At 47.1% G+C, this 27037-nt stretch overlaps 1 protein-coding gene across 1 annotated transcript; it reads left to right on the top strand.

The window, feature by feature from the left end:
• On the top strand, positions 1-26544 carry arsj (arylsulfatase family, member J). Its single transcript, XM_028805074.2, has 2 exons — positions 1-826; positions 24759-26544. Exons 1-2 carry the CDS (start codon positions 480-482, stop codon positions 26152-26154), a joined length of 1743 nt encoding a protein of 580 aa, XP_028660907.1. The 5' UTR covers positions 1-479; the 3' UTR covers positions 26155-26544.
• The last annotated feature ends 493 nt before the right edge of the window (positions 26545-27037 follow it).

The raw sequence follows: 27037 nt of genomic DNA, 5'->3' as shown, positions 1-27037 counted from the left end.
GGAGGGGCAGCGGGAAGGAGGGCAGCGTGCGCTCGGCTCCAGTGCGACCTGGGAATGGGTCGGGTGGGGGTGGGAGTGGGAGTGGGTGGAGGGGGCACCAGCGCTGCGCTTTTACTCCCGAGAGAAATCCAAGGAGAAAGGCTGCGTTAGTCGCCAGAAGCGCAGATCCTGCGCGGCAGAAAGTTGCGAGCTCATCTCGGTCTCACTGGGAAAGAATGGCGATTTGCTGGACGGTGCTGAGTGTGCCGAGCAGACACTTGTAGGAGAAAAGAAAAGCAGAAGAGCTGACGGAAAACCAGGGAGGCATCTGGCGGCGTGAAAGTCCTAATGGGCACGGCTGACTGGCAGGCAGCTTCAACACTTTTCATATGCGGTAACTCACAGGTGCTCTCAATATGGCACCAACTCGAAAGAACCATCTGGCGGCTCTTCTGAGATGACTTGTCCAGCATCTGGCCGCCTCGATCGTCACTTCTTCAATGGCACTCCGTGCCGTGCTGGAACTTCTTGATATTATTAAGATGATAGCCCTGGGCGTTCTAGCTGGCATTTCCTTTGTCAGTATTCTGACCTACGGATACCTGTCGTGGGGAAACCTCGGCGCCAGGGGACAGGGCAGAGAGGACAACGACCTGGACAAGCCCACCTCGCAGCCGCATATAGTATTTATCCTGGCGGATGACCAAGGCTACCGAGACGTCGGCTACCACGGGTCTGAGATCCAAACTCCCACTCTGGACAGGCTGGCTAGCCAAGGGGTTAAACTGGAGAACTACTACGTGCAGCCCATCTGCAGCCCGTCGAGGAGCCAGTTCTTGACAGGAAGGTAAGCGGGCATTAATGTCGTTGTGTGACGGGGCTGCGGGGGTCTTTTTGGTGTTCAACTTTGTCCACTTTTGCTTAGGACTCGTTGTTACTTTTAAAATATTAAATATGGTGCGTAATGTCCGAACGCTGCCCTGGCATAGCGGAAATAAACGCACGGATGTCGCAATTCTATTAATGCGTTAAACGTGACGGCCAGTCCGGGCTTTGTTAGCCGCCTTGAACCGAGAAATTCAATAGAAATTCAAACGGATCACAACGATGGATGAATGGGAAACCGCGAACACGCTATACGAGTAAAGAGTTAACGGCGAGCGACATTTTATTAGTAGTAGTAACAGGATTATTACTTGGCTGACACCTTTCTCCAAGGCGGCTTACATTTAAGATAAAATTGGTTCAATTTCTTTGGTTTTTTTTTTTCAATTTTAGCACAGGCAGGTGAAATATTATATAGTGCCTTTCACATTCATCAATCCATCCATCCATCCATCCGTAGTGCCTTTCATATATGTAGGTATTATCTATCATATAGCGCCTTTCACAGATCTATCTATCTATCTATCTATCTATCTATCTATCTATCTATCTATCTATCTAATATAGTGCCTTTCACATTCATCAATCCATCCATCCATCTGTAGTGCCTTTCATATATATAGGTATTATCTATCATATAGCACCTTTCACAGATCTATCCATCTATCTATCTATTTACCATATAGCACCTTTCATATCTATCTATCTATTATTATATAGTGCCTTTTACATCTATGTACCATAAAGTGCTTTTCATATATGTAGGTATTATCTATCATATAGCGCCTTTCATATCCATCCATCCATCCATTTTCCAACTCGCTGAATCCGAACACAGGGTCACGGGGGTCTGCTGGAGCCAATCCCAGTCAACACAGGGCACAAGGCAGGAACCAATCCTGGGCAGGGTGCCAACCCACCGCAGGACACACACAAACACACCCACACACACCCAGCACACACTAGGGCCAATTTAGAATCGCTAATCCACCTAACCTGCATGTCTGTGGACTGTGGGAGGAAACAGGAGCGCCCGAAGGAAACCCACGCAGACACGGGGAGAACATGCAAACTCCACACAGGGAGGACCTGGGAAGCGAACCCAGGTCCCCAGGTCTCCCAACTGTGAGGCAGCAGCGCTACCCACTGCGCCACCGTGCCGCCCCCTTTCACATCTATCTATCTAATATAGTGCCTTTCACATTTGTTTGTCTGTTATATAGCGCCTTTCATATCTCTCTATTACGTAATTCCATTTATATCTATTCCTCCATCTATCTTACAGTGCCTTTCCCGCTCATTTACTTATTTGGCTGACACTCTTGTCTAAAGTGACTTCTAACATTTTAGAGATACAGTTGATTCCATTTCTTTTTTTAATCCCCCAATTTCAGCACAAGCACGTGAAGTGACTTCCTCAGGGTCACATGGTGTCAGTAGTGGGATTTAAACCCACACCCTCGGGGTTTCACGTTCTTATGCACTATGCCTGGAAAGTCTAAAATCAAGGCAGGAGCAAACCCTGTACGGCGGCGGAGTCCAATGCGGGGTGAGTTTAGGGTGGTCCCAGCAACTGAACTGTGTGACTTTGGATTGTGGACGGTCAACTGAATTCCCAACGACAGCGCAAATCGATGTTTTAGTCTTGTGTTGTATCCCACCATTAGCAAGCGTCTCATTGAAACAAGATTGAAGAGCAGCCTCAGGCTGAAAACCCGTCAGAAGAATATTCAGATTCTGAGATAAAAGCAGACAAGTGGAAGAAGGTGGTACAGATGGCACAGTGTTTAGGGTCCAGCATCATGAGTTCAAATCCAGTGCCAGGTTGTCGTCCATGTGGAGTCTGCATGTTCTCCCTGTGTTTCTGTTCACTGGCCAGCCGGCTGAACTGATGAATCCAAACTGGCACATGTATGGTAGTTGGGTGGGTGTGGACCCTCCAGTGGACTGGGGTCCTGCTCTGGGCTGCTTCCTGCCCTGGGCACAGTAGGCTGCGCCACACACTTGGCAACCCTGATTTGGGATCAGAATGTCTGCCAAGTAGAGAAAAAAAAAAAAAAAAGTTCAGAAGAATGGAAGGAAACGTCTGAGAAAACATCTGAGTGAGGAGGTCTTGGGTCCCGGTAGAAATCGAGCGTTTATACGACTTCAACAGAGCGGTTAGGTATGTGCCGCTGTTTGTTCAGTCGCCCGTGGAGACCCTTCTGACCTCCGAGGTCACATGGTCACGGTATACAGTGTCCATCAATCACAAGTCTGCTTTTTACTGATTGATTAATTGCAAGCACCAAGTAATAAGAGGACGGAGTGAAGTGGACCCTGTGTGCTATGGTCCTCTCGTCATGTTGCCCCGATCAGATGGTCAGACAGTCCCTGGCACAGCTAGGTGGCGTTTGCCTGCTCTCCTTATGTATCCGTGGGTTTCTTCCAGGGGTTCAGCCTTCCTCTCACATTTCAAGTTGAGGTGACGTCCCAAAATGTCACTTTTAGCTGTTGGGTATGTCAGACTTGCTGATCTCGATTGTCGAATTAAAATGGCAGAAAATCTCTGGACGTGTTACAGTTAGTGCCCGTGTGACGACTGTCCATATGGCTGGCACCATATGAAAGATTTAACAACTACGGTGAGTGGAGTCGCTTTTTTTTTTTTTTTTCCCCCTTCACCATTCTGTAGTGGTACATAAAATACAAGACATGAGACAGAGGGGCCTGTCCTGTGCCAATGAGGTCCAAAGCCCCCCACGCTCCTTATTCCTCGTCCTCGATCGATTGCCAGCTCTGAGCTGCCACTATGAATAAACACCAAATCAGACCTGTCTGAGGGGGCATATCGTGGACCAGCTGGAGTGGGCCACAGGGCATGGCAGACTAGGTGAGGGTCTTCATGGCATCGCGCCACCTCCTGCCTCCGACTCGCTAAGGTTATGCAAATGAGGGCTGTGACTGATGAAATGAAGGCATCGTGGGCGTGTCTGGTTTAGTGACGGCCAATGGCGTGCTGCCCGAAGGAGCAGGTGGTCTACGAAGTGTTAACGGGTGTGGCGAGTTCAGTCACTATCTTTTTTTTTTTTTATTTTTCTTTTCTCCATTTTCTTGTCAGACAGATGAGCTTCTCTTCTATTTGGGAGGTCCAAAGCCCCCCCCGGCCCCGCCCCCCGTGTTTCTTCCTTGTTACTGCATTCCACACATTGTACTTCACAACATGCGCACACACACAGCCTGGACCCGCGACTAAAGACACAAGCAGACCTGTTTGACTGGTGAGTTGCTGGGTATGTCAGACTAGACGACTGTCTTCACGGGCGTCCCACCGACTCAATAAGATTATAGAAATGAAGGCTAAGACTGAAAATAGTTGGAAAAGTTGAGTAAAGTGACCTGTCCTTCAATTAATGACACATTGATAAACTGCCCAGATACGAGCGAGTGGCGCCCCATCCAGGTGGGTTCATTCTTTGTGCACAGTGCTGCAGTCATGGGCACTGTCATGCTGTGACACTGTAATGGCAACTGTAGAGTGACAATGGGTGACATGTTTGTGTAGAGGCTGCTGGTTACATCTGTTCTGAACCTCCTGGGTGTGGACCAGCATAAGGTGTTCTGGTGTTAGAAGGACTGAAATAGCACCAATGACAACACACTAAACGAGGGGCTTCTGAGTGTAGTGGGGTCTGTCAGCAACTAACTGCTGTGTAACAAAAACTTCACAGAGGCCGTGTTCTGTCACTCACTAACAGGAACTGTCATCTTCACTATGGATGAACACTGTGAATAAAATTGAAATAAATAAATCCATCCATCCCCTATGTTTTATGAACCACAACAATCCATCTTCATAAAAGGACAAGTGTCTGTGTGCATGTCTGTGTATCTGTATCTGTGTTTTCCGTCCAGTTGCTATGTTTCTGTTATATACCATTTGGTCTGGGATTTGTAAAAGCACCATCTGTTGGAAAGAAAAGGGCAATGCATTTTATTACTACAAATGTTTGTGATGCGTCATCTGTTGGAAAGAAAAGGGCAATGCATTTTATTACTACAAATGTTTGTGATGCGCCATCTGTTGGAAAGAAAAGAGCAATGCATTTCATTACTAAATGTATTACAAAATACTTTCCCATAAGTGGCGCACTGCAAAATCTTTATGCTGAATACGCTGAGGTCTTTCTTTGCCCACTAAGATTTCAACATGTCTCAGATGGGTAGCATAGCTAGTTACATAAAAAAAAATGTTTAAACAAGCAAAAATGAAACTTGATTCAGGGCAGCAAAACTGGCTGATTAATAAATAATATAACATCATATTAATATAACACAGAAAACAAAAAAATTCAATACTAGAAAACATTTTATAACACAATACACAAAATCCACCTTAATAAGAGAACAAGTGTTAGTGTTTGTGTATCTGAGTGTCTGTCCAGTTGCTATGTCTTTATTATATGCCATTTATTAAGGGATTCGTGACAGAAGTGCTGATGTTTGTGATGCACCATCTGTTGGAATGACAGAGACATAGCATCCAGACAGACATACACAGACACGTATTTGTAGTAATAAAAGGCTTGTGATACACCGTCTCTTGGAATGACACATGCAGTGCATAGGTCTCTGTTATATGTCATTTATTATTCGCAAAATCAGTGTTAATGTCTGTGATGCACCGTCTGTTGGAATGAAAAATATAATGTTATTACTATATGCATTACCAAATACATTCCAATAGATTGTGCACTACATATGGTTGTAATGTGTCATTTAGGCATGACAGAGACATAGCAATCGGATGAACAAGCAGACAGTCAGACAGACACACACTTATTTGTGGCAATAAAATGCATTACTACAAATGTTTTTGATGTGCCATCTGTTGGAAATGACACATGCAATGCATATGTCTGTATTATATGCCATTTGGTATGGGATTTGTAAAAGCAGTGCTAATGTTTGTGATGCACCATCTGTTGGAATGACAAATATAATGATTTTATTATTGCATGCATTACAAAATACACCAATAGATTGTGCACCACAAATGTTTGTAATGAGTCATCTGTTGGAATGACAGAGACATACAGTATTGTAGCAACCGGATTAATAGACGCATACGCACATACTTATTTGTGATAATAAAATGCATTATTGCAAATGTCTGTGATGCACAATCTGTTGGAATAACAAATGTAATGATTTTATAGTAGTAAAAGTTTGTGATGCGCCATCTGTTGGAATGCCAAATACAGTTTATTTTATTACTATACGCATTACTGAATACATTCTAACAAATGATGCAGTGCAAAACGCCAGTTCTGAATATGCTAAGGTTTACGTTGATTACTTCGATTTCAACCTTTTTTAGACGGGTAGCGCAGGTGTAAAATAAAATAAAAGTACAATAATACGTGAGCATCCCTAACAAAGTGTTTTTGTTACTTATTTCTTAATGTATTTCAGGGATGGCACACAACTTGAAATAGCCGGTGAAATGAAAGCTGTCATTTTTCACCCGTCAAAGCTGAGAGGGCGGGCTCTGGTGAGTACTGCGTTTTCATTGGTGAATCGTCGGTCGTCAAGCGCCACCTTTATAGCCGACTCTCCAGCTGCAGACATCTGGAGCTTCTTGAATCCAAGCCAGCGTTTCTTGCAGTCATATTTGTCACAGACCCGCAGAGTCACAGCGTAGAGCGTGTGCTTCCCTGACGATTCACCAATGAAAATGCTCCCCTCGCTTGAGCCCGCCCCACTCCACTGTCACTAATGGGTGCATTTCGTGTCACATGTGATGTCCCTTGAATAAATACATAAGGAAATAAACAAAGGAATCACATTTTATGAACCATTTAATGATTTATGCCGACACATCATTGTGTTTTTATATATTTATCGTCACTCTTCACAGTACACGTATTTACTAGCAGACTTGTATTCCTCCACACTTAGCCAGTCAAAGTAGAGCTCCTGCCACTCAGTTGACTAAGTGGGCTTCGGTCTTTTCTTCTCAGCGGGGTCACTTCATCTGAGCCCAGCTCCAGTTTCAGCACCTTGACAAAGTCACTTTTGTGACATTTTGTGACGTCACAGCCTTGTGCTGAAATCATTTAGATTGACTTTTGTCCCCATCAAGCAACACTCAACACCCCAGAGTGACAAAATTCAAACGGCACTTAAAAAATTTGACAAATTGACTAAACATGAAAAGTGGACATATCCCAGTGACATAAGGATTCGGACCCTTTGCTTTGGCTCAGGTGCGTCTCATTCTTTTAATCATCACTGAGATGTTTGGAGACCACCTGTGTGACTAGTAAAGGCACCCCCCCCCCCCCCCCCCCCACCCCCGGGTCTATAGAAGGTCCCACAAGTGACAACAAGCAGGCCAATGAGGTCCAAGGATCAGCCATGCAGAACTTAGAGACAGGATTGTGGGGAAGGCAACCAAAAGATTCCTGCAGCATTGAAGGTTCCCAGGAGCAGAGTGGTCTTCATAATTCATAAATGGAAGAAGTCGTCTAGAAGAACTCTAACTCTCCCCATGGGTGACCACCTCGCCAAACTGAGCCATCTGGGGGGGGAGATGGGCTTTGAGAAGAGGGGTGACTAAGAACCCAGTGGTCACTCAGGCTGAGCCCCAGAGAAGTTGTGTGAAGAGGAGGGAAACTTCCAGAAGGACAACTGATCACCGCAGCCCCTCCACTGCTCTGAGCTTTATGGCAGAGGGGCCAGATGATACCTGAAGACCTGCTTGGAGTTTCCACAAAGGCACCTAAAGGACCTTCGGACTGTGGGAAACGAGACCCTCTGGTCTCATGAAATAAGATTTGAACTGTTTTGTTCTGGAGGTAGCGCTCATTACTGGTGCAATACCAGTTAGACTGCTGGAGCATAGTGGGGGCAGCAGCAGGGACTGGGAGACCAGACAGAGACGAGGGGGAGCTGAACGGAGCAAAGTCCAGAGACCTCCTCAATGAGGACCTCCAAACTGGGCTGAAGGGTCACAAAGCGAGGACAGCACACGAGTGGCCCGAAGACCCCCTGTAGTAATGTGACCCAGCCAGTCAAAGCCTGGACCTGAAAATGGCCGTCTGAGTGAGTCACCGATGGCCTCCGTCCATTTCGATGGTCAAGCAGGGTGATGGTGGCATCAGGGACTGGGAAACCAGACAGGGCTGAGGGAAAGACGAATGGAGGAAACCCACCGAGAGCACTCCGGACCTCCGACTGGGCTGAAGGGTCACACGACACAAGTGGGGCTTAGGGACAACTCTGTGAACGTCCTCGAGTGGCCCAGACTTGAACCGAATCGAACCTGACAATAACCGACGGACCACCAATGACCTCCACCCAACCTATTGAGAGCATCGGCAGAGAAGAATGACAGAAACCCCCCAAATCCAGGGGTGTAAAGCTAATGGAGTCAAACCCAAGAAGACCCCAAGCTGGAATGGCAGAGTAAAGGGTTTGAAATTTGGGTTCAATGGAATATTTCAGGTTTTTATTTTTAATACATTTGTAAAATCCCTCAAATCCTGTTTCTGCATTGACACCCCCAGGGTTTTGAGCTTTGCTTGATGAGGGGGGGAAAAATGAAATTAATATAATTTTCAGGCTGCAACACAAAAAATGTGACCAAAGTGAAGGGTCTGAAGACTTCCTGAAGGTGCTGGACACACCATAGTGACTCCTTCGTGTCACAAGAAATCCAGACGTGGACAGAAACTTTATGGGGGCACAAACTTAGTAAGACCCACTTAACCATTCGAGGACAGGCTGCTCTTCGCTCTTCAGATCACGAAAACATGAACTTGTTTTTAAGCCCTCAGTTCAGTCTCTTTGGGGGGGCTCTCGGGTTTGGGGGGGGGGGGGAGGACCAGCGTCACACCATTGTCATGTAAGCTCGCCTGTAGGTCTGCCATCACGGGGACCAGGTGGTGACACTAATCACTGAGCCACCATGCTGTTCTAGTAAATGTTACATCATCAGTGTCCAGTAAAGTGAAGATTTTTTATTATAAGACTCGGATTTCAAGTGAAACTCGATACAAATGTGTCTCATTTTTTAATTTTTAAAACATTTTTATTTTACTATCCACTTTTAAAAAGCCATCTGGAAACTGACATTTAGCTAAAGTGCTTCCTGCCGCCTCTGGCCGGCGATGTGTGACTGGCGTACTCCAAATATTTGGATTTCATGTTTACTGAGTGAGTCATCGCTTTGGGAATTTCAGATAAGGCGTGGATTTCATTTGGAATTAGTGCAAAGTTAACAGGGAGACCTCCAGGACCACTCAAATGGGGGGGGGGGGGGGGGTTACACCGGCCATGTGGGTCATTTGGTCTTCTTCACCGCGGACTGAATGTCTTTTTAGTGGCCGCATTGATCTTCCTTTCGTCAATCAGTTTAGTTTGATGGCAGCAATAAGCAGATCGGTACCCATGGCAGAAGGTAAAAGGACCCGTTCTGACTTTTATTCATGCCATGTTGTACCGTGTTGGCCGTTATGGATGGAGTGAGAAGTCAAGCAAGATGAACAGATTACAACATGAAGCTCTCAAGGCAACTCAGGCCCCTAATCTTACATCTCGCCTGAAGAAGGAGCCACAAGAGCTTCAGATTGTAATCTGGTCAGTTAGCCAACAGCTGGGGTCACTTTGCTTGACGTCTCATCACGTAATGGCGTGCTATGCTATGTCATGTGATGTTATTCCTGATGTTTCGTTTTGCCCCATCATGTCCTTCCTGGTTATGTCATGACATGTTAGGTGATGCAGCCTTATGTCTTGTGAAGTTATGTTGTCTGATGTTATGCAATTTAAGATCTATAATGTCATGGAGAAGGCCAGAAGGAGTTGCATTGCGTCTTTGTGGACCTGGAGAAAGCATACAACAGGGTGACTGAGAGGAGCTGTGGTATTGTATGTAGAAGTCAGGAGTGGCAGAGAAGTGTGTGAGAGTTGTACAGGATATGTACGAGGGGAGTGTGACAGTGGTGAGGTCTGCGATGGGAGTGATGGAGGTGGGATTACATCAGGGATCGGCTCTGAGCTCTTTCTTATTTGCAATGGTGATGGACAGACGAGATTAGACAGGAGTCCCAGTGGACTGTGATGTTTGCTGATGACACTGTGATCTGTAGTGAGAGTAGGGAGCAGGTTGAGGAGACCCTGGGAGCCGACACTCGCTCACGACACAGATGGGACCACCGTTTCATTCTGTCACGAGCCGGGGGCAAAGAGAGTCGGAGCAGAACCCCTTAAGTGCTTTGAGCCTGGCAAAGGCGCTATATCAGTTACGTGTATAGCAATAACGTTAGCCGTCTCGGACCTGATCTGTTCAATTCAGCGTCACAACACAACAGGACAGAACTAATAAAACATAAAATAATAGGAAATGACCTGACATGACATGACATGACATAACACTAACGTCACCTGAAACTGCATAGCATAATACGACACTACGTAAGATGACACACCATCACATAACTAATAGAACAAGACCAGGCAGCACTCATTACTGGTGCAATACCATTTAGACTGGTGGAGAATAGTGGGGGCAGCATCAGGGACTGGGAGACCAGACAGGGATGAGGGGAAGCTGAATGGAGCAAAGTCCACAGACCTCCTCAATGAGAACCTCCTCCAGGGGGCTCAGGACCTCCAACTTGGCCGAAGGGTCACAAAGCACACGAGTGGCCCAAAGACCCCCTTGTAGTAATGTGACCCAGCCAGCCAAAGCCTGGACTTGAATCAGTTGAACGTCTCTGGGTAAGACCTGAAAATGGCCGTCCGAGTGTGTCACCGATGGCCTCCGTCCATTTCAGTGGTGGAGCATAGTGGGGGCAGCATCAGGGACTGGGAGACCAGACAGGACGGAGGGAAAGACAAATGGAGCAAACAGAAACCCGCCGAGAGCACTCCGGACCTCCGAGTGGGCTGAAGGGGCACAAAGCAAGGACGACACAAGAGAGGGGCTTAGGGACAACAATAAGTGACATGAGAGAACGTGATAAGATGTAACATGACAGAACCTCACATCATGTGACACACGCTAACATAACGTTACAGACCCTAAAAGCTAACGTGTGATGAAGACCCGGCACATAATCTAACATGGCATAGTGGAACAAGACAGAACGTCACCTAACCCAATGATGTAGACAAGATGACATAATCAGAGGTAACATAATGTCACAAGATGTAAGGTAACATAGCCTAAGTAGTCCAGACGTAAAAAATCTTAACATAGTAAGAAAGAACGTGTCATAACATTCTTCATTCGGCTGCTCCCGTTTGGGGTCGCCATACCAGATCACCTTGTTCTATCTCTTCCTGTCCTCGTCATCTTGCTCTGTCACAGCCACCATCTTCATTCATATCCTCTCTTATTACCTTCTCTTAGGCCTTCCTCTTCTCCTCTTACCTGGCAGCTCTATCCTTAGTTCCTTCTCCCAGTATACCCCTCATCTCTCCTCTGCACATGTCCAAACCAACGCAATCTCGCCTCTCTGACTTTGTCTCCCACCCGTTCCACTTGAGCTGACCCTCTAATGTCCTCATTTCTAATCCTGTCCATCCTCGTCACAACCAATGCAAATCTTAGAGCTGGAGGTGGCAGAGTTAAAGATGCTGTCTCCTGTGCCACCGTCTCCAGCCCATATAACATCGCTGGTCTCACTACCGTCCTGTAGACCTTCCCTGTCACTCTTGCTGATACCCATCTGTCACAAGTCACTCCTGAGACTCTTCTCCACCCACTCCACCCTGCCTGCATTCTCTTCTTCACTTCTCTTCCACACTCCCCATTACTCTGTACTGTTGATCCCAAGTATTTAAACTCCTACACCTTCACCAACTCTATTCCCCTCATCCTCACCATTCTACTGACCTTCCTCTCATTCACACACATGTATTCTGTCTTGTTCCTAACCCCGCCACAGGGGATGGACAAACCAGCGTGTTTCTTCATGCCAGTCCCACACCCGGATAAATGTGAAGGTTACGTCAGGAAGGGCATCCGGTGTAAAATTTTGCCAAATCAATATGCGGACAACAATACAAATTTCCATCGGTCGAGCCCCGGGTTAACAACGACCGCCACCATATTGTTAGCCAACAGGGTGCTGGCAGAAATTGGGCTACTGTGGGCTGTAGAAGAAGAAGGAGGAGAAGAGGGGGTAGACGTGTCCGGAGGCAGGAGGAGAAGTAAAGAAAGTGGAACTGAGGGTAGGAACTCTGAATGTTGGCAGTATGACTGGTAAGGGCAGAGAGTTAGCAGATATGATGGAGAGAAGGAAGGTTGATATACTGTGAGATTAAATGGAAGGGCAGTAAGGCCAGGTGGGATCAGAGGGGGATTCAAATTGTTCTATCATGGTGTGGATGGGAGGAGAAATGGAGTAGGAGTTGTTCTGAAGGAACAGCATGTCAAGAGTGTTTGGGAGGTGAAAAGCTGGAAATTGGAGGTGTGATGATGAATGTCGTTAGTGCATATGCCCTGCAAGTTGGGTGTGCGATGGGTGAGAAAGAAGATTTTTGGAGTGAGTTGGATGAGGTGATGAACAGAAAGTGGTGATTGGAGTGGATTTCAATGGACATGTTGGTGAAGGGAACAGTGGAGATGAGGAGGTGATGGGTAGGTATGGTGTCAAGGAGAGGAATGAAGAAGGTCAGAGGATGGTGGATTTTACCCAAAGGATGGACATGGCTGTGGTGAATACGTATTTTAAGAAGAGGGAGGAACATAGGGTGACATACAAGAGTGGAGGAAGATGCAAACAGGTAGATGACATCCTATGTTGAAGAGTCAATCTGAAGCAGATTGAAGATTGCAAAGTGGTGGCAGAGGAAAGTGTAGTTAAGCAGCATAGGATGGTGGTCTGTAGGATGACGTTGGAGATCAAGAAGAGGAAGAGAGTGAGGGCAGAGCCAAGGATCAAATGGTGGAAGTTGAAAAAGGAAGACTGCAAGGTTGAGTTTAGGGAGGAGGTGAGACAGGCACTGGGTGGCAGTGAAGAGTCACCAGACAACTGGGCAACTACAGCAGATGTAGTAAGGGTGACAGCAAGAAGGGTGCTTGGCGTGACATCTGGACAGAGGAAGGAGGAAAAGGAAACCTGGTGGTGGAATGAGGAAATACAGGAGAGTATACAGAGGAAGAGGATGGAGAAGAAGAAGAGGGATAGTCAGAGAGATGCAGAAAGTAGACAAGAGTACAAGGAGATAAGGAGCAAGGTGAAGAGAGAGGTGGCAAAGGCTAAAGAAAAAGAGTATGAGAGGTTGGACACTAAGGAGGGAGAAAAGGACCTGTGGGCTACACAGAGGGGCAGAGCTGGGAAAGACGTGCAGCAGGTTAGGATGATAAAGGATAAAGATGGAAACGTACTCACAAGCGAGGAGAGTGTGTTGAGCAGATAGAAAGAGGACTTTGAGAGGCTGATGAATGAAGAGAACGAGAGAGAGAAGAGGTTGGATGATGTGGAGACAGTGAATCAGGAAGTGCAACGGATTAGCAAGGAGGTAGTAAGGACAGCGATGAAGAGGATGAAGAATGGAAAGGCCGCTGGTCCAGATGACATACCTATTGGAAACAAGGAAGTGTTTAGGAAAGATGGCAGTGGAGTTTCTATCCAGATTGTTTAATGGAATCTTGGAAAGTGAGAGGATGCCTGAGGAGTGGAGAAGAAGTGGACTGGTGGGCCGATATTTAAGAATAAGGGGGATATGCAGGACTGCGGTAAATATAGGGGGATAAAACTGATGAGCCACAACATGAAGTTATGGGAAAGAGTAGTGGAAGCTCGGTTAAGAAGTGAGGTGGTGATTAGTGAGCAGCAGGATGGTTTCATGCCATGAAAGAGCACCACAGATGAGATGTTTGCTCTGAGGATGTTGATGGAGAAGTAGAGAGAAGGCCAGAAGGAGTTGCATTGTGTTTTTTTGGACATGAGAAAGCAAATGACAGGGTGACTGAGAGGAGTTATGGTATTATATGAGGAAGTCAGGAGTGGCAGAGAAGTACATAAGAGTGGTACAGGATATATACAAGAGAAGTGTGACAGTGGTGAGGTCTGCGGTAGGAGTGACGGAGGTGGGATTACGTCAGGGATCGGCTCTGAGCTCTTTCTTATTTGCAATGCTGATGGACAGGCTGACAGACGAGATTAGACAGGAGTCCCCGTGGACTGTGATGTTTGCTGATGACATTGTGATCTGTAGCGAGAGTAGGGAGCAGGACGAGGAGACCCTGGAGAGGTGGAGATATGAGAGGAGAGGAATGAAGGTCAGTAAGACCACCACGACAGAATACATGTGTGTGAATGAGAGGAAGGTCAGTGGAATGGTGAGGATGAGGGAGTAGAGTTGGCGAAGGTGGATGAGTTTAAATACTTGGGATCAACAGTACAGAGTAATGGGGATTGTGGAAGAAAAGTGAAGAAGAGAGTGCAGGCAGGGTGCAGTGGGTGGAGAAGAGTGTCAGGAGTGATTTGTGACAGACGGGTACCAGAAAGAGTGAAAGGGAAGGTCTACAGGACGGTAGTGAGACCAGCTATGTTATATCGGCTGGAGACGGTGGCACAGGAGACAGAGCTAGCAGAGTTAAAGATGTGAAAATTTGCATTGCGTGTGACGAGGATGGACAGGATTAGAAATGAGGACATTAGAGGGTCAGCTCAGGTTGGACGGTTGGGAGACAAAGTCAGAGAGGTGAGATTGCGTTGGTTTGGACATGTGCAGAGGAGAGATGTTGGGTATATTGGGAGAAGGGTGCTAAGGATAGAGCTGCCAGGCAAGAGGAGAAGAGGAAGGCCTAAGCGAAGGTTTATGGATGCGATGAGAGAGGACATGCAGGTGATGGGGGTGACAGAAGAAGATGATGAGGACAGGAAGATATGGAAGAAGATGATCTGCTGCAGCAACCCCTAACGGGAGCAGCTGAAAGAAGAAGATTCTGTCTTGGTGGTCCTATTGACCTTCATTCCTCTCCTCTCATATCTCCACCTCTCCAGGGTCTCCTCAACCTGCTCCCTACTCTCTCTACAGATCACAATGTTATCACCAAACATCACAGTCCACGGAGACTCCTGTCTAATCTCGTCTGTCAGCCTGTTCATCACCATTGTCAATAAAAAAGGGCTCAGAGCTGATCCCTGATGTAATCCCCCCTTCGTCACTCCCACCGCAGACCTCACCACTGTCACACTCCCCTCGTACATATCCTGTACCACTCTCACGTACTTCTCTGCCACTCCCGACTTCTACATACAATACCACAGCTCCTCTCAGTCACCCTGTCGTATGCTTTCTCCAGGTCCACAAAGACACAATGCAACTCCTTCTGGCCTTCTCCATGACATTATAGATCTTAAATTGCATAACATCAGACAACATAACTTCACAAGACATAAGGCAGCATCACCTAACATGTCATGACATAACCAGGAAGGACATGATGGGGCAAAACGAAACATCAGGAATAACATCACATGACATAGCATAGCACGCCATTACGTGATAAGACGTCAAGCAAAGTGATCCCAGCTGTTGGCTAACTGACCAGATTACAATCTGACGCTCTTCTGGCTCCTTCTTCAGGCGAGATGTAAGATTAGGGGCCTGAGTTGCCTTGAGAGCTTCATGTTGTAATCTGTTCATCTTGCTTGACTTCTCACTCCATCCATAATGGCCAACACGGTACAACACCCCAGTCCTACATGTCACTTCATAATTAGACACATCAACATCACACCTGAAGTCCTCTTTATTACACATCACTTCATTTATGGACTTGTATGGACCACTTGGGTTGTCACCAACATCTGGCGAGCTTTGTTGGGCTGAATGGCCTCTTCTCGTCTACACAACACGCCAGGACGTCACACCGCTTGACGCAGTATAAGATGACAAGACATAACTTAAGGCCACATGGCATCATCCAGCATGACGACATTAGGCAGCGTAACCTGATAACAGTTCGCCTAACGTGACAGGACATTACGTGTTGTTAACAAGCTAACGTGGCATCACGTAAAATAACATAAAATGGCCGAACACGAGGTCAGGTGATTATGTAACCCGCCCAGTCCAGACCAGGGTCACGAGGTTCACCTAACCTGCATGTCTTTAGACAGTGGGAGGACACCTGAGCGGCCGGGGCTGAATATGCAAACTCCACACATATGGGGGGAACACGAAACGTTGGTCACATTACCCCGTGTGGCAGCAGCATGACCACCGTGCCACTCTGTGACTCCATCACGGCACAAAGTAACACAATAAAACTAAAGATGTGACACTGCCTGGGCTGACTGAGCTGACATAGATGTCCCAAGACGTCACCCGACTGGCACAGTTCAGGCTCTTTATATACCTGCGGCTAACCTGAACTGCGTGTTTTTGGGATGTGGGAGGCGCTGCAACGTACCTGGAAGAATCCCACAAGGACACGGGGAGAACGTGCAGACTGGGCACTGCAGTAACCGCCCATGAGATTTAAAAGACACGTGAATGCTGGCCTTGTGTGGCAGCAGCACAGCCCGCAGTGCCATCGTGCCACACCCTCGCTGTCCAATCTGCCATCTAAAGTGGGTTGGCTTCCCCTCTTATGTTGCCATCAGGATGTGGCCAAGTAGGGTCGTTGCACCCATCCCAGCACTTTTAATGCCATGCTATGATTTTCCTGCCTCGTTCGATGGCCCACCTCACCTGCAGGATCGACGAGCACAAGAAGAAATCTGTAGGCAAGTTCAGCGATGAAGGACGGAGATGCGATCAGTGGAGATGAAAGAAAAAAAGGCACCAAAAGGTGGGCACAGCGGTGGTGTCGTTCACCTGAGCCCCGCACAGGATGGTCACCCTGAAGTGCCCCCTCACTGCCATCTCATTTGCTCCAATGGCGGTTTTGCTTGGTGGCGTCGATGACTGCAGTGACAGCGAGCACGTCCAGTCACAGATGACGCCTGACGCTCCACCGGGCGGCGGACGCCGACTTCACATTTGCCTTTTAAATAAGCTGCCTCATCTGTTCCAGGAGACGCCGCCAAGTTACTGTCACTCCTCTCCAAACAAGCCGCACGCCTGATGTAACGCAGCCTGTGTGCCGCTCCGCTCAGCTGTCAAATCGCGAAGACGGCCAGGGGTACATTTTTCTTTTTTTTTTTTTCTTCTTCATGTTTTTGCAAGTCAGACTTTAATAAAATACAAGGAGGACCTCTGGGTGACTCCTCGTCAGGTTAGCTGGCTTTGCTGAGCCTGGTAAAAAGAGAAGGATCAGTGAGGAGGACAGAAGGGGGGGGACGAAAAGAAAAGAAAAATCAACGGTGGGGTGCGAGAGTGATAAGATATAAGAGAAAGAGAGAGTCGTGAAAGGGACACCTTACACTACGGCAGAAATAGGAAAGGCACTATAAGGCCGAAGTGTCACATCATGTCACTCTCTAACTCAGACCAGGGTCACAGGGGGTGCAAGGCAGGAACAAACCCAGGGAAGGATGCCAGGCCGTCGCTGCAGGGTCTCTTAACATTTCTTTCCTCTCCCTTGCAACCCAATCTTCAAGACAACCGTCATATCTGTCACACTTGGAGAATCCCCTTGATTGTTTAAATGAGCCGCGGCCACCCATCGGAAGACATGAACACGAAACGAGCCCTTCATTACGTACAACGATGAGTCACGATCCAAAATGTCGTCAGCCCTGGTGGCCCTGCTGCCTCGCAGGAAGGAGATCAGGCTTCACGTCCCGGCTGCTCCTTGTGTGGAGGTTACATGTTCTCCCTGTGTCTGGGTGGCTGTCCTCCAGGTGGTCTGGTTTTCCTTCCAGAGGTCAAAGATGCTAAAGTGGCCCCCAGTGTGAGTCTGTGGGTGTTTGTGTTTCCAGGTGTTGTTCCTGCCCTGGATAACTGGAATAAGAAAATGATGAATAGATACATCTGAAAGGCACTATATGATAGATAAGAAACTGCATGATAGATGGATAGATAGACAGTTAAGGCACTACAGTGCATCCAGAAAGTATTCCCAGCGCTTCATCACTTTTTCCACATTTTGTTATCTTACAGCCTTATTCCAAAATGGATTAAATTCATTTTTTCCCCAGAACTCAACACACAACACCCCATAATGACAACATGAAAAAAATTTACTTGAGGTTTTTGCAAATTTATTAAAAATAAAAACACTGAGAAGTCCCATGTCCATAAGTATTCACAGCCTTTGCTCAATACTTTGTCGATGCCCCTTTGGCAGCAATTCCAGCCTCAAGTCTTGTTGAATATGATGCCACAGGCTTGGCACACCTATCCTTGGCCAGTTTGGCCCATTCCTCTTTGCAGCACCTCTCAAGCTCCATCAGGTTGGATGGGAAGCGTCGGTGCACAGCCATTTTAAGATCTCTCCGGCGATGTTCAATCGGATTCAAGTCTGGGCTCTGGCTGGGCCACTCAAGGGCATTCACAGAGTTGTCCTGAAGCCACTCCTTTGATATCTTGGCTGTGTGCTTAGGGTCGTTGTCCTGCTGAAAGATGAACCGTCACCCCAGTCTGAGGTCAAGAGCGCTCTGGTGCAGGTTTTCATCCAGGATGTCTCTGTACATTGCTGCAGTCATCTTTCCCTTTATCCTGACTAGTCTCCCAGTCCCTGCCGCTGAAAAACATCCCCACAGCATGATGCTGCCACCACCATGCTTCACTGTAGGGATGGTATTGGCCTGGTGATGAGCGGTGCAGGTTTCCTCCAAACGTGACTCCTGGCATTCACACCAAAGAGTTCAATCTTTGTCTCATCAGACCAGAGAATTTTCTTTCTCATGGTCTGAGAGACCTTCAGGTGCCTTTTGGCAAACTCCAGGCGGGCTGCCATGTGCCTTTTACTAAGGAGTGGCTTCCGTCTGCCCACTCTACCATACAGGCCTGATTGGTGGATTGCTGCAGAGATGGTTGTCCTTCTGGAAGGTTCTCCTCTCTCCACTGAGGATCTCTGGAGCTCTGACAGAGTGACCATCGGGTTGTTGGTCACCTCCCTGACTAAGGCCCTTCTCCCCCGATCGCTCAGTTTAGATGGCCGGCCAGCTCTAGGAAGAGTCCTGGTGGTTTCGAACTTCTTCCACTTACGGATGATGGAGGCCACTGTGCTCATTGGGACCTTCAAAGCAGCAGACATTTTTCTGTAACCTTCCCCAGATTTGTGCCTTGAGACAATCCTGTCTCGGAGGTCTACAGACAATTCCTTTGACTTCATGCTTGGTTTGTGCTCTGACATGAACTGTCAACTGTGGGACCTTCTATAGACAGGTGTGTGCCTTTCCAAATCAGGTCCAGTCAACTGAATTTACCACAGGTGGACTCCAATGAAGCTGCAGAAACATCTCAAGGATGATCAGGGGAAACAGGAGGCACCTGAGCTCAATTTCGAGCTTCATGGCAAAGGCTGTGAATACTTATGGACATGGGATTTCTCAATTTTTTTATTTTTAATAAATTTGCAAAAAATGTGTAGAATTCTGAGGAAAAAAAATGAATTTAATCAATTTTGGAATAAGGCAGTAACATAACAAAATGTGGAGAAAGTGAAGTGCTGGGAATACTTTCTGGATGCACTGTATATGATAGATAAGCAGATCATCTGTGAGGCTCTTTGATATGAGGCACTGTATGATACATACATAGACAGATGAAACACTATATGATAAATCTGAAAGCCACTCATATATATATATATATATATATATATATATATATATATATATATATATATATATATATATATATATATATATATATATATATATACATATATATATACATATATAATATATAATATATACTGCTCAAAAAACTTAAAGGCTTAAAGGCACCCTTTTGAATCTGAGTATCACATCAAGCCAATGACACTTGTGGGCTGTTGTTCTGTCAGTGAAGTAGCAGAGGGGCTTGTTCATCAGTTTCAGCTGCTTTGGTGCACTAGAGGGGGGGGACCAGGGACGTTCTTAGGCATACATGAACTATGCATTCGCGTAGGGTCCCAACCGTGATGGGGGCCCTCGGCCCAGCCCCGACTTACAATTATTTATTTATTTATTTATTTTGTTGTCGGGCTGTGGGCCTGGGACCCCTGGCACTGCAGCAGTCTGTGCCAGTCCCAGGAAATTCAGTTCAGTGCATCTCTTAGTCTTATTAACAATGGTAATTTATTATCCAAATTGCAATCTTCACCTAAATCCCTAATAATATTGTCACGCCGTTGTAACTTTGCCAAATGCACTATAGCAAACGTTAATTTTAGAGATTCGTTTCGGGTTCATTCAGAGAGATCCCCATGAAATCATGAAATATCCCAATATTACAGGCCTTTACCAGATCCAGAACAACATCAATATTTTCCCACTCTGCATAAACACAAGTGCACATGTAGGCCTACTGGTCATCTAAGGCCTTTTCCGGATGTTTTATTAGAACACCTTACTGAGCTCCGGAGAAAACCCCCCATCAGGGGCCTGCACATTTCTAAACCACGTAGGGCCCCCAAACTGCTAAGAACGGCCCTGGGGGGACAACATTGAGACGACCCCCAAAACAGGAATGAATGGGTTAACAGCTGGACGGAGGCCACTGACATTTTTTGCTCCTCATCTGTTTTGTCACTCGTTTTGCATTTGTCTACGGTCAGTGTCACTACTGGTAGCATGAGGCCATAACCAGACCCTCCAGAGCTCGCACAGGTAATCCAGCTTCTCCAGGATGGCACATCAATACGGTCCCATCATTGGCAGAAGGTTTGCTGTGTCTCCCAGCACAGTCTCAAGGGCATGGAGGAGATTCCAGGAGACTGGCAGGCAGTTCCTCTAGAAGAGCTGGACAGGTCCCCTCATAGAAGGTCCTTAACCCATCAGCAGGACCCACCGGTATCTACTCCTTTGGGCAAAGATGAACAGGATGAGCACTGGCAGAGCCTACAAAATGACCTCCAGCAGGCAGACAGGCAGACCACTGGTGTGAATGTCTCTGACCAAACAATCAGAAACAGACTTCAGGAGGGGGGCCTGAGGGCCTGACAATGTCCTCTAGTGGGCACCGTGGAGCTCAATTGGCATTTGCCATAGAATACCAGAATTGGTGCCCTGTGCTTTACACAGATGAGAGCAGGTTCATCCAGAGCACAGGCACTACCTGTTGGAAACAGATCTGAAAGGCACTATATGATAGATAGATAGATAGATAGATAGATAGATAGATAGATAGATGTGAAAGGCACTATATAATAGATAATCTATCTATTATGATAGATGTGAAAGGCACTATATAATAGATAATCTATCTATTATATAGTGCCTTTCACATCTATCTATCTATCATATAGTGCCTTTCACAGATAGATAGATAGATAGATATCTGTGAAAACACTATAATACAGTAGATCAGCGTTTCTCAACCTTTAAGTATTTGTGACCCGAGTTTTCATAACAGTATTAATTGCGCCCCCCCCCCCCCCACTAACATTTTTTTGAAAGGAGCCCACTAATACCAATTTGTTCTTTTTTAATTAATGATATCTCGTAGATGCATATTTTATTATACCCACTCAACTTTTATCGACATTTATCTAACTCTATATTTATTTTTCTAGTATCAGAATGGAGTTTAAGTTAATTTGTTTTGGTTTCACTAGATGTGTTTTTCATGTTTTTGATTCTTGTTTTCTTTTTTTTCATATCTTCGTGCCCCCCCTTTTTGTTACTTCATGCCCCCCCTAGCAGGGTCCGCCCCACAGATTGAGAACCGCTGCAGTAGATGAATATGAAAAGCACTCTATGACAGGTAGATGGATAGGAAAGGCACTATATGATAGATAAGCAGATCATCTGTGAGGCTATTTCATATATGGAGCAAACAAAGCAGCCAATTGGTGTCCATAAAACACAAAACAATTGTAAATGAATGAAAAAGATTATGTGGATTTGACTGTTTTAATGTGTAAAATGATTTTATTCTTGCAGTGGCTTTAATGAAGACCTGTTTGCTTTTTTTTTTTTTTACTCAAATCAGTAAATGATATTCTTTAATAAGTACACTTATACTTATACAGTGGAGGGTAGCAACCAGTTGTGTGTTGATTACAGCACATGTTACTGGACTCTGTATGTGTGATAATCAGGACACTAGGATCTAGCCCCTCCCACCATGCTGCCACTTAATCCTCTGATCCCGCCCAGCTGACTGCTACTCAGATTTCCAGCCCTGTCCAGTCAGCTGCCGCTTAACCATCTAGCCCCGCCCAGCTGCTGCCAGTCAGGTCCCTAGCCCCACCCAGCCTGCTGCCACTTAATCCTCTGGTCCCGCCCAGCTGGCTGCCACTCAGGTCTCTAGCCACGCCCTCTCCGCCGTTAATCAAACCTCTAACTCTGCCTTGCTGTCCGCTCCTCTTCTCCTCCTGCTGACCTTGTTGTTTATTTTGTAGGAATTTAAAAACAAATCTCTGCTGAGATTTTGCAGGTAAGGAAGTGGGAATTTTTGAAAGTATAACTGAGACACTCGTTAGTCAGGACACTGGAGAGTGCTGACGTGTTGTATGTTGATTTGCACAATAAGGACTTTATAAATTTATATCTGTGTCATTTTGTAGTGTGGTCCCTAGTGGCCAAGATATTAAATTATATAGTTGTGACTACTGGTAACACATAACGGGGTCTTCTTGCCTAAAAGTATGACCCCTATGGGCTAAAGCATTGAACTGTAAACCACTGACTAAAAGACAAACAAGACCAAACACAATTCATTTAGGGTCTCAGGGCCAAAGCCTGTCATGACCATGTCAGCCACAAGATGAGAACCAACTCTGGACAAAGTGCCAACGCTCAAGTCACACACACACACACACACACACTGGAATGCCTCAATAATCCTGGCTGTTGCTGTTTAAACAATTCCAGGCATGTTTAACATTTGTTTCAAAAATGTCAGCGCCAGAATGACAAGTCCCCCGTTCACTTATCTTCAGAAAACTGTGTGTTTAGGGCCTCAAGGTTGTGTCTGTTAATTAATTGATGTGTTTAAAGTCAAGGCAGGACTGGAATTAATGAAGAGCGCGGCCGGCTTCATATCATGGAAGACCAGAAATGCAGGGCTGCACAACTGCTGGGAAGAAGGAGCAAGAGCTTCATATCTGTGTGGGGCATTTAACTTTTATATATCTGTGTATAATACGGTGCCTTTCAGGGCTAACTGTTACGTAAAGACCTTCACCATCTGTCTACTAGAGAGAGAGAGAGAGAGAGAAAGAAAGAAAGAAAGAAAGAAAGAAAGAAAGAAAGAAAGAAAGAAAGAAAGAAAGAAAGAAAGAAAGAAAGAAAGAAAGAACGAGCTCCGCCTCCTGACAGAGTACATGACTTTAATAAATTGAAGGGTCCGTCCAGCTCTGTGTGTCTCATACAGTACAGTGACGTCCTTACCTGTCTGGCTAATAATATACAGCACCTTTACATTTATCTATTTATTAATTAGTGCCTTTACTATCTAATTATGTAACTTGCATATAGCACCTTTCACATCTATCTATCTATCTATCTATCTATCTATCTATCTATCTATCTATCTATCTATCTATCTGTTTGTTATATAGCGCCTTTCACTCTCCATCTATCTCTCTGTTATATAGCACCTTTCACTCTATCTATTATATAGCGCCTTTCACTACCTGTCTCTCTTATATAGCACCTTTCACTCTATCTATCTATCTATCTATCTATCTATCTATCTATCTATCTATCTATCTATCTATCTATCTATCTATCTGTCTCTCTTATATAGCACCTTTCTCTATCTATCTATCTGTTATATAACGCCTTTCATATCTATCTATCTGTCTCTCTATTTAAAATAAAAATGTGAAATGTCCCACTGACTCCAGCCTTCTGCCTCACTGCTATGGCACGTGATTTCAGTTCAGTGGCCCACCCAGAGTTGTTTGCGCCCCTCGTTTGCTGTGGTCAGTTGAGCTGACCGGCCCAGTCAGTAACGCCACACACCTGCTGTATCAGCAGAAGGTCCGACAGGTGAGCAAAGCCCCAAGTCACAAGGTTGAAGAAACTGCCTGCAGAGCTCCCAGAGCAGCTGGTGCCAAGGCTCATGTCTGAGGAAGACTCCGGCATTGAAAGTCCCCAAGGGCATGGTGGCCTCCATATTTCCTAAACGTTTTCCTAAAATTTCCGACCACGACTCTGTCCAGAGATGGCTGCCCGGTCCAATTCAGCACGAAAGAAAGGCCTTCAGAGACGAGGTGACCAAGAAACCCGATGGTCACTTTGACTGACTGAGCTCCAGAGGAACTCTGTATGAAGCTCCCAGTGATACTCCCAGTTTTTAATGTTATTTTTGATACATCCGCACACATTCCTGATGTCCTGTTGTCACTTTGTCACTGTGGGGGTGTTTGAGTGTTCCTTGATGAGAGAAAAAAATGAATGGATGAGTGTGACACGATAACATGAAATAAGTGAGGGGTCCGAGGACACCCTGAAGGTGTTGTTTGACCAAAAACAGTAAGAGCTGGAGTGGTGGGTCCATCAAGTACTGAACTTTTTTTGGGGAGGGATTTTGCTACCAATGGGTGACATTTCAGTTTTGGAATTTCGGTCAAATTGATTAAAAGACAGTCGTTTATGTGCGAGCAAGCGTTCTTTTGGGGGGGGCTGAAGACTTTGTCAAGGCGCTATATACATTAAATATACAGTAGCTGCATATGACAGAATAACCCACCCGCCTAATGAATCCCGAGTTCCATTGATTGTTGAACTTTGCTCCCCATTGATTGTCCACGTTGCCCACTTACCCAAGCAGAGCCCCCGGCAGGATGTCCATGTGCCCCCCTAACTCGGTCTCTTTTTCTCCCTTCTGTCCCCATTTAGGTATCAGATCCACACGGGTCTCCAGCACTCCATCATCAGGCCCACTCAGCCCAACTGCCTGCCTTTTGACCACCCGACGCTGCCCCAGAAGCTCAAGAAGGTGGGCTACTCTACACACTTGGTTGGCAAGTGGCACCTGGGCTTCTACAGGAGGGACTGCCTGCCCACCCAGAAGGGCTTTGACACCTTCTTTGGCTCCCTGCTGGGCAGCGGTGACTACTACAGCCACTTCAAGTGTGACAGCCCCGGGCTGTGTGGCTACGACCTGCACGAGGGCGAGGGGGCCGCCTGGGAGCAGGACAACGGGGTCTACTCGACGCTGATGTACACCCAGAAGGCTGTGGACATCCTGTCCAGACACAATCCCAGGAAGCCCCTCTTTCTGTACCTCGCGTTCCAGGCTGTGCATTCGCCCTTGCAGGTGCCCCGCGTCTACCTGGAGCCCTACAGGACGATCCCCAATCTTCACAGGAGGAAGTACGCGGCGATGGTGACCTGCCTGGACGAGGCGGTCCGGAACGTGACGCTCGCCTTGAAGAGGTATGGCTACTATGACAACAGCATCATTGTGTACTCGTCGGACAACGGAGGGCAGCCCCGGGCTGGGGGCAGTAACTGGCCACTGCGGGGGACCAAGGGGACATACTGGGAAGGGGGCATCCGAGCAGTGGGATTTGTCCACAGCCCCCTCTTGAGAAACAAAGGCACCTCGTGCCGGGGGTTGGTCCACATCACGGACTGGTACCCGACCTTGGTGACCCTGGCAGAGGGCCAGCTGGAGGAGGACCTCGACTTGGACGGCTACGACGTCTGGGAGGCGATCAGCGAAGGACGGCCATCACCTCGGCTGGACATCCTGCACAACATCGACCCCATTTACACCAAGGCTAAGAACGGGTCTTACCACGCCGGCTTTGGCATTTGGAACACAGCCATCCAAGCGGCCATCCGCGCTGGGCACTGGAAACTGCTCACGGGCATCCCGGGGTACAGCGACTGGGTCCCCCCCCAGACCTTCTCCAGTCTGATGACCCACCGGTGGCATTACGAGAAGGTGTCGTGGGACCAGGGCAAGTCGGTGTGGCTCTTTAACATCACGGCCGATCCCTACGAGAGGGTGGACCTGTCCCGCCGGTACCCCCACGTTGTCAAGAAGCTGCTGCTCATGCTGGCTCAGTATAACAAAACGGCCGTGCCCGTCCGGTACCCGCCGAAGGACCTGCGCAGCAATCCCAAACTGAACGGAGGGGTCTGGGGCCCCTGGTACAAAGACGAAGAGGAGGAGGAGAACCAGAAAAAGGCGTCAGACAACATCATCAATAAGCACCCTGGCAGGAGAAAAGCAGCTGGTAAAGTAAAAAAGAGGAAACTCGTGGGCAGGCGGGCCAAAGCGTAAAGCCAGGCGGGCATCTCAGGGAAATGATGCACACGACAGAAAGCACAACGACGGAGAATGTAACCCGGTGCCACTCTGGGGAAGGGGGGGGGGGGGGGCGGCACGCCAGCCAGACGTGAGGAAGAAAAGGAGAAGCACCCGGAATATGCCGGAAGGAGAAATGGGACTGAGCCGTGTGGCAGTCGGTGAGTTCACCAATTCAAAGAGCACAAAGTATGGATGAGGTGGGCACCTAATTTAATTTATTTAAGATGGTGGTCGCTGTTCTGGCTTGACGTCGCTGTGACAGGCCCACCCGCGGCCACCTCTGCTGCCGACTCGTCACGCTGGTCTGGGACCAGTTAGTTTTCTTACGACAAATGTTAATAAATAACACCCATTGTGTCTTTACCAGTCTTGTTATTCTTTTAAGTGCTGACCGGCGGGTATTTGTTAAGGTGGTCTCGGTACCGGGGGCAACAACGGAAAGGAAGTCAAGCGATTTCTAGCTCCTTCCTAGGAAGAAGGGGGCGGGGCCGTTCGACTAACTCCGCCTATTGTTTAAGAATCCAGCTTGGCTTAGCGTAACGGAATGTGCCACCCATAATGATATTTCTTTTATATGTATTACTATAATAGGGCGGCACGGTGGCGCAGTGGGTAGCGCTGCTGCCTCGCAGTTAGGAGACCAGGGTTCACTTCCTGGGTCCTCCCTGCGTGGAGTTTGCATGTTCTCCCCGTGTCTGCGTGGGTTTCCTCCCACAGTCCAAAGACTTGCAGGTTATGTGGATTGGCGATTCTAAATTGGCACTAGTTTTTGGGTGTGTGTGTGTGTGTGTCCTGCGGTGGGTTGGCACCCTGCCCGGGATTGGTTCCTGCCTTGTGCCCTGTGTTGGCTAGGATT

Source organism: Erpetoichthys calabaricus, chromosome 7, assembly GCF_900747795.2.
Source record: "Erpetoichthys calabaricus chromosome 7, fErpCal1.3, whole genome shotgun sequence".
NCBI lineage: Eukaryota > Metazoa > Chordata > Cladistia > Polypteriformes > Polypteridae > Erpetoichthys > Erpetoichthys calabaricus.
This window is presented reverse-complemented; position numbering and strand designations above follow the sequence as displayed.

Coding starts and splice junctions, on each gene's coding strand:
- arsj (XM_028805074.2), top strand. CDS start 480: ATGGCACTCCGTGCCGTGCTGGAACTTCTTGATATTATTAAGATGATA. Junction 827..24,758: donor AGCCAGTTCTTGACAGGAAG/GTAAGCGGGCAT, acceptor GTCCCCATTTAG/GTATCAGATCCACACGGGTC.